Raw genomic sequence first — 8,826 nt, forward strand, 5'->3', positions numbered from 1 at the left:
TTTTTTGAGACGGAGTCTCACTCTGGGGCCCAGGCTGGAGTGCAGTGGAGCAATCTCGGCTCACCACAACCTCCGCTTCCCAGATTCAAGCGATTCTCCTGAGTAGCTGGGATTACAGACACGTGTCATCATGCCTGGCTAATTCTTGTATTTTTAGTAGAGACAGGGTTTCACTATGTTGGCCAGGCTGGTCTGAAACTCTTGGCCTCAAATGATCTGCCCACTTCGGCCTCCCGAAGTGCTGGGATTACAGGCATGAGCCACCGTGCCCGGCTAATGTTATTATTGAATGTGCACTTAAAGACTCTAATTGCACTTTTTTTTTTTTTTTTGAAATGGAGTTTCGCTCTTGTTGCCCAGGCTGGAGTACAATGGCACAATCTCAGCTCACCGCAACCCCCGCCTCCCAGTTGCAAGTGATTCTACTGCCTCAGCCTCCCAAGTAGCTAGGATTACAGGCCTGTGCCGCCACATCTGCCTAATTTTTTTGTATTTTTAGTAGAGACAGGGTTTCTCCATGTTGGGCAGGCTGGTCTTGAACTCCTGACCTCAGGTGATCTGCCTGCCTCGGCCTCCCAAAGTGCTGGGATTAACAGGTGTGAGCCACCGCGCCTGGCCCTAATTGCACATTTTTACCATTCTTCAAATATGTAGCTTTTTAATGTGGTGGTGGAGAAAAATTTGAGAACCCAGAAGTCTGAAATCTATTAGTAGCACATCCGGTAATTTAGATAATTCTATTACTATTTCTGCCTGGGCCTTGTTTTCCACTTTGCCCCAAGCCTTCCTCATTTCTATCCTTTACCTGAAGGAGGCAAGCTGCCAAGTGTGGTTTGTTCACTGTTCTATTGGACGTACAGATGTAACTTCTTACTCTGAAGCAACTTGCAGAGACAGAATTGAGGAAGTTAATGTTTTGTCTTACTTTTTCATGCAATGTGTGTAGTCTGCAACACTAATAGTGCAAACAATTTTGTGTAGTCATAGTATAACTTGTTTGCTTTGAATTTCTTCATCTTTTTAGTAAACTGCTATGTCAACTTAATGGCAATTCTTTTTGCTCTAATCTGTAGTGTTATAACTCAGTGGAAAATAGCTTGCTTGAGAAAAAAGCATGCACGTTGGACAGCTCAGATAACAGCTGAGATACAAGCTATTACAGAAAAAATTCAGAATGCAGAAGCTAGACGAATTGAATTACTTAACGAGGTAAGGGAACGGAAGGAACTTAGAATTAGTCCCCTACATTGCATATCAGCAATTCTCCTTCAATATTTAATTAAATCCTATCTTATTAAAAAGTATTTTCCTTTCTGCTGATTTCATGTTTAGAGTGAGTTATTTAATTTTCTTAGGAAATGTATTCATTTGCCGTATATTAACTAGAGAGAATTAGCAAATACAGTAGAATATGCTTTTGAAGCATGTAACCAGAAACTTACTTGAGGTTAGTCTTTAGGGGAATTACCTCTAAAAATATGAGCGCATGTATAATTTTTTTAAGCTTTTATATTTACCCTCTGCTCACCCACTGTCCTCTACCCTCCCCACTCCTCATGTCATATTTATAAAAATATCATTTGGTGAAGAACTTAATTTCTGGAGGAAAAAATATTACTCTCAGTGGTTGCTGAGAAATTATATGAACAGAAATCAGAATCAGGTCTCATGCAAAGAGATATTAATTTCCTGGTTATTTGAAAATGTAAGGCTGATCACTACAAGAGAAATGACAAATTCTCATTTTTCTCTAATTAGACCAGTCTCAGAGAAAAGGAGATCAATGACTTTGCGGCACAGATTGAAAAACTTACAACAGAATTGAAAGAAGAAGAGAAAGCATTTATTAACAAAGAAAAAATGTTAATCAAAGAGTTAAGCAAGTATCAGGTAAAACTACATGAGGGGGAGGGGGAATACTATTTCATGCTATTCTAATCAGTTAAATGTAAAATAAATATTCTAGTATGAAAAAGGTTACAATTTTATTTTGGATCTTTCTTCTTTTCCTGAAGAGGAAGCAGAGCAATAAGAAATATTTTTTTTCAGCAAATAATAATAATAATAATAATCACACTTCAAATTATGTAGAACTGTTGGCAACGGCCTTGGAGACAGGTGGAGTTGTGTAGGGAGCCATTTGGAGCTGGCTTGAAAATAACTGGGGCAAGGGAGATTAGTAAAGTCAATCTCAGACGTGCTCCTTAAAAAGAGGGTATCATGCTGCCTTGGGAACTGCCAAAAGCCAACCTGAGATAGAACAGGGCATGGATGCTGGGGGAGGTGGAGAGAAAAGGCACTGAAAGTACCCAGAAGTGCCAGGTCCACAGAAACACAATAAAAAAAATGCACCTTTTCAAGGCGATGATATTACCCCGGAGGCAGCCATTAGCAGAGCAGCTGAGAATAGAGATGGTGGTAGAAGCCTTCCTGAGCTTAATTAGCTTTGAAAAGGAAGAAGAGGTCTTGGCTACACCAAAGAGGGGCTTTATTTGAAGGAAATAGTCTCATACCGCAGGACGAAAATAGGGAGTTCGAAAATTTCCTAGTTTAGAGTCTTATCTGATCCAAGTTGTCTTCCCCGACCCCATCCCATCCTGCCACATCCTGCAGAAACTCTCTGCAGATGTCTGGCCCAAGGATAACCAATTATTTCTATTAATAATATTAGTAACCAAAAGAAAGTAGTCACATTTTTCATACAAAAATACTAGGAGAAAAACAACTGAAAAGAGGAACAAAACTTTCCAACAAATAAGAACACTCAGAAAAAATGGTGGCATGGAACAAATAAAAACTATGATCAGGCCAGGCGCAGTGGCTCATGCCCGTAATCCCAGCACTTTGGGAGGCCGAGGTGGGTGGATCACGATGTCAGGAGTTCAAGACCAGCCTGGCCAAGATAGTGAAACCCTCTCTCTACTAAAAATACAAAAAAATTAGCCAGGCATGGTGGCACACGCCTGTAATCCCAGCTACTAGGGAGGCTGAGGCAGAGAATTACTTGAACCCAGCAGGCAGAGATTGCAGTGAGCCGAGATCGCACCACTGCACTCCAGCCAGGGCGACAGAGTGAGACTCTGCCTCAAAAACAAACAAACAAACAAAAAACTATGATCAAACATTCTTCTATGAATTAAAAAAAATAATTTAATAGCAGTACAAAGGAAAATTATTAGTATGGAAATGTAGGAACTTAGGCAAGAGATATCAGAAGGTGATGGCCAGAAAACAGGAAGAGGTGTAACAGAAACCCCGCAACTCGGAGAACAAAGGAAAGAAAGCATGACACAAATGACTACAATGTTAGAAGAAAAGGGCTGAGAGGGTAGAGGAGGCGGGGTGGAAAGCATTAGTCTAGGTGCCTGGCATTCTTCTAAATGCTGCAAAACAGGCAAAAACTCTGCCTTTATGGAGCTTACTATCTAACACAGGAGAATGAAAATAAATGTGAGAAACAAGTAGAACAAGTAGTATATTGGATGGTTATAAATGCCATAGAGAAAAATCAAGCAGGGAAGTGGGACAGGGAGAGTGCACGTGATATGGTGCGTGTGCTGTTGTAAATAGGGGTAGTCAGAGAAGGGTCCAGCCCTGAATATGAGGAAGGGTGCCCTGCAGATGTCTGCAGGAGATGGCTCCAGGCAGAGGGCATGCTAGGCAGGAAGGGCCTAAGGCAGGACCCTCCTATCTAAGGAATCACAAGGGGGTGGGGTTGCTGAATAAGAGCTGGGAGTGCCAGGCGTGGTGGGAGTCTTCTTCAGGAAGCAGATGCTGAGATGGAATTAGGACTGATAAGGTATATTAGGGAGAAGTATCTGTGACAAGATTGGGCAGGGAAAGCTGTCAGGCCATTATGTAACCTCTGGGGAGCTCCGGAGCAAGGATTGCCTGTTAGAAGAGGCCTGGCTTCGGCAGAAATGGCTGGATGCATCCTTGTATCACCTCCTTGCTTAGTCATTGACTGGGGACTGTCCCAAAGGAGCATGATACTGGCTAGATAGCTGAGCTTACCCTGAAGGAGCCAACTATTGGAGGTGTGAGCTAACCACATTCCTCACAATGGTGTGGCGAGTCCGCCCTCAAGGGGAGATCCAAGTGGAGCATCAGGCACACCCTTATAGGCCATCAGAAGTACTTTGTCCTTTGCTCTGTCTGGGCTAGAAAGCCATTGGAAGGTTCTGAGTGGAGGGCTGAAATAATCTGAGTTTTTCCTTTAAATAGGATCACTCTAGCTTCTATGTTGAGTAGAATTTAGGAAACAAAAGGGTGGACATAGGAAGAACAATTAGGGAGCTAAAGCAATAACCCAAGTTAGAATGAAGGTGGCTTGAACCAAAATGGTAACCAAAGAGGTGTTAAGAAGCGGTCAGCATCTCAGATATTTTTGATAATTTTACCATCATACCTACTGGTAAAACAATGAGGGCAATCCCCTTTGAGTCATGAATAGGATAAGGAATAAGGATCCTATTTAACTTTTTACTCAAGTTTCTACAGTGTAATTAGGCAAGATACGTAAAATAGAAGCATAAGACTTGGCAGATGAGATGACTGGTAGATCACAGAACCCAAGAAAATCAACTGCAAAACCACTACAGACAGGTCTCCAGCCTGCACTCGGCTTGCCAGGCTGTGTGCTCACTGCGTGCCTAATTCACACAAAGGGATAGGCCAGTGGCAGCCTGTGCACCGTTATTACATAGCAATAACCCGATTTCCCCTTGATAATCACCACCAACAACCTCAGGCACATTGTAATCCCATTTCTGCCTTTGATTCAGTGGCATGAGGAGCCCAAAATTAGGATGCAACCTCACGTAGTGGTTTACGAAACTCTTGTCGTGCCCCTGGTGGAACCATTTTTTTCCCCAGTAGTATCTCTAAATCAACAGAACCCAAAGTCACGGGGAGGAAAAGCAAAATCATTAGGTTGAATAGCAAGAAGTCCCACTACCATTTGGGTCCGTAACCCATAAATTTGAAGGAAAGCAGCCCTGAATAGTAGTTAGATTAGTCACTGGTTCATAGTATAAACGTCCCAGTGTTGGGATGTGTTGTTGACAAGGCAGTGCTGTGACTGACTTTTCCATAGGCCTGGCTCCAATCCCGGGCCCTCCATTGTAAATCTTCTATAAGAGCTTTCCACAGATTTTGCACATCATCCTGATATTGCACGGACAAGCCCAGGCCAAGGACCATTCGCTTTTCTGGGTCCTACAGCCCTGTATCTGTCAGAATTTGATCAGAGAAGCACAGCCACCAGAAAACGGGTTTATTACAGGACTTGACCTTCTGCAACTGTGGTATCTAGTTACACAGTCTGGTGAGACTGTCAGCTTTACATCTGGTGCTGGGGCCTGAAGTCAGCAGGGCAGGTACTTGGGATGGAAAGACCAACAGGAAGTGAATGGAAGCAAAAACAAACCGGAACTCACAGGATGAGCGGGGGTGGACTGGAATCTGCATTGGTCTCTCTTTTCCAACGCTCCAACTTCAGGGAGATGGGGGATCTGGAGCAGAAACTGGAGCCTGTCATCACTGACCTCTAAAATATGCATGTGGCTCAGGAATCAGAGACAATGAGAAAGCATATGGAAGGATCTGAAGACCATGTGAACCTGACTGGCTGCCCCACTCCAACAACCTGAGCCCACAGGCAAGCAACAACTTGCTACATGGAACCTGGTGCCCTACAGTCTCTTTCAGAGCACAGAACAAGACAATGGTTCCCAGGGCAGCCCTGGGAATCTGAGCTGCGTGCAGGCAATGGGGATGAATTAATGCATGTACATACAAACTTGTATTTACAGGCTATTCTTTTTTAAAAAACATAATATGGATAATACAGGATTGAGTTTCTTTTTTTTTTTTTTTTTTGAGACGGGGTCTCACTCTGTTGCCCAGGCTGGAGTGCAGTGGTGCGATCTTGGCTCACTGCAACCTCCACCTCCTGGGTTCAAGCGATTCTCCTGCCTCAGCCTCCGAGTAGCTGGGACTACAGGTGCATGCCACCACGCCCGGCTAATTTTTTTGTACTTTTGGTAGAGACAGGGTTTCACCATGTTAGCCAGGATAGTCTCGATCTCCTGACCTCATGATCTGCCCACCTCGGCCTCCCAAAGTGTTTGGATTACGAGCCACCGCGCCTGGCTGGATTGAGTTTCTTAACTCAACCTGCCTAAATGTTGAAGTCTGGAGAAATGTACTCCTGCTTCTGCGTTATGATATTTTTGGATTATGGTATTTTTCTATGCATTTTAGCTTCTTTGTATTTATTCATAATGATGCTAATGGCAATTTGGGAGGAGACACATCAGCCAGCATATGAGTGTATTAGTTAAGGTGCAAGAAAACTATTCTATCAAAGATATACTAAAACATGGTGAGCATAAGCAAGATGTGAAAAGGGTTAACAACCCTCTTTCCTTTTTTTATTGGGAAACTGGCCCTGGGTTAACTTCCTGGCTCCTTCCCCTAATAGCCTGATGAAGGTAGAATATCAGCTGTATTATGAAGCAACATTGCTTGTATAACAATGACTCCTGATTTGTACGCTGCATCTTGACTGGAAAAATAACCCACGGGAAACTGTGGCATTGGGCTTCCCTGGGTTTGGTGGCTGTCTTAAGTGGGTATGCCCTTTGAAGCCTGGAAGGTGTGTCCAAGAGATACTAGTTCCTGTATGAACATGGGGTTTCTAAGCCAGAGAGGCTATAACCCCACCTGTGTGAGTCTCTCTCTCTCTCTCTCGCATCTAAATTATCACTTTAGATGAAGCCACTGGTCTGCTGTCTTTGTGCAGACACCTCCCAATAGGAAAGCATGCCTGGCACTGCCCTGCTAAAATTTAGCATTTCCTTCCAATTATGTGTGCATACGACTTGGACAAAAATGAAAACTAAAACTGAAAGTTTTTAAGAGTAAACTGGGTCAAGTGTAGCCTAATCAAATTTTGTGAGTCTGAACATCTAGTCGAGAAAATGCTCAAAGGGGTCATTATAGCAAGAGAGATGTTTGTTTCTCTTTCCCAATCCAGGCCATTGGGAAGGGGTCCAGGGCTGGCAGGGTGGCTCTGCCATTCTCAGCATGAGCCTAACATCTGTGTGTCAAGGAGTAGCTTCCATTCTCATTCTCCTCTGGCCAGGGGAGGGAAGAAAGGACCAGGGGAGCACACAGCTGTTCCTGTTGCAGGAGCAGAGCCCAGAAGTGGCACAAATGACTTCCATTCACAAACTCCTTGGTCACGCCCACCCGCAAGGGAAGCCTGGAAACCACACTCTAGCCAGAAGCCATGTGCTCAGCTGAAACTCAGGAGCCCTAATATTGAAGGAGAAGAGAACAAATATTAAACATCAGCTGGTGGTCTCTGCCTTAGTCACCATTTAAAATCCATTCTGATTTGCTAAGAAAGGTCCAACTATTATTCCATTTGAAACTAAACAAAACTTGAGTTTCAATAAGTAGGCAGGCATCTTCATGTTTTGCTTTGGGCACTTTTCACCCATTTATTTTAACGTTATATCCAATTACTTCTATCCTCTTCCCATTTCTCACATCCAGCATTTCTTAGAAGTGTATTCTGTTTATCTGCCTCTTTTTGGTAAAATGTTACTGAAGGAAATTTTCTCAGATATGTTTTTGGGCTGTATACATGGTAGTGTTCATAGAGATATAGCAGAAGAGGTTAAAGCAGAAGGGATCTTTAGAGAACCAATTGAATCTAATCTCCTTATTCTGTGGATTGTCAGAGTGTCAGTGAGTCAGGGAGCAAATATTTATTAAAAGATTAGTATATGCCATATATCTTTCTATGTACCTCAGGATAGGAGACCAAGACAGATGAAACTCTTTCCCTCAAAAAACTTACATTCTACTTTAAATTGTTGTGTGAATTATCCAAAATTATATTTCTCAATTGGTTTTATTTTCTTTAAAGGAAATATTTGTTAAGGAAACACAAATTAACAAAGAAAAGCAAGAAGAACTAGTTGAGTGTCTTCCCCAACTTCAGGTGGCAGAACAAGAGTATAAAGAGAAAAAAAGAAAGTTACAAGAGCTCAGTAATGCTATTACAGGTACATATGAAGCATTTAGTAATTAAACTCAATCCCAGGTAAGGATTTCACTGTCATCTTCTACCACAAGGCAGGTCATCAGTTGCAAGCCAATGGTGAAGCTCACCGACCTTTCCCCATTACCTTTAGCTCTCTGCTCTCTAGTTTTTGCTTCACCTACTAATTTCTCCTCCACACTACAATCTTACTGTTGCTATTGTCAAAATTTTCCTTTTCTCTTTTAAAAACTGTTTAAGACTTAGTCCTTTACGATATTATTTTATTTCTCTCTATACTTGGGAAAGGTAGAACTAATTCATTTGTTTGCTACCACGTGGAAATTTTTTCTATTTCTTACCATGAATTTGCAAATTATATCTCTTTTTCTGCTATGATTTTAACCATTTATTGAGTAAGCACTCCTCAGATTTGTTTTCACTAAGTTCCTCCTAAGGCACAGATAGGTAAGAGCTTGTCTCAGATCTGGGAGTTAGTAGAGGATGTGAAATATGTCTGAAAGTATGCATATTTTTAATTACATTACATAGTATAATCATATATGTTTAATATAAAAATAATTATTTTTTCCACAAAAAATTGGATGTAATCATTCAACCCTGTGCCCAAGGTCCAAAGTTTATATATGCAGAATCTTTTTTTTTTTTTTAAAAACAAAACCAAAAACACACAGGGTCTCACTATGTTGCCCAGGCTAATCTCAAACTCCTGGGCTTAGGAGAGCCTTCTGCCTTGGCCTCCCAAAGTGCTG

General features: G+C 42.1%; 1 protein-coding gene across 1 annotated transcript in view; it reads left to right on the top strand.

Annotated features, from left to right (window-relative positions):
• Positions 1–8,826, top strand: part of CCDC175 (coiled-coil domain containing 175) — a 60,903-nt gene that overhangs the window by 32,463 nt on the left and 19,614 nt on the right. The window contains exons 12-14 of the mRNA XM_011989571.1: positions 1,074–1,209; positions 1,759–1,890; positions 7,940–8,078. Coding sequence (XP_011844961.1) covers positions 1,074–1,209; positions 1,759–1,890; positions 7,940–8,078 — 407 coding nt within the window. The remainder of the gene's footprint in view (positions 1–1,073; positions 1,210–1,758; positions 1,891–7,939; positions 8,079–8,826) is intronic.

The sequence above is a fragment of the Mandrillus leucophaeus genome, unplaced genomic scaffold, assembly GCF_000951045.1.
Source record: "Mandrillus leucophaeus isolate KB7577 unplaced genomic scaffold, Mleu.le_1.0 Scaffold359, whole genome shotgun sequence".
In the NCBI taxonomy this organism is placed as follows: Eukaryota; Metazoa; Chordata; class Mammalia; order Primates; family Cercopithecidae; genus Mandrillus; species Mandrillus leucophaeus.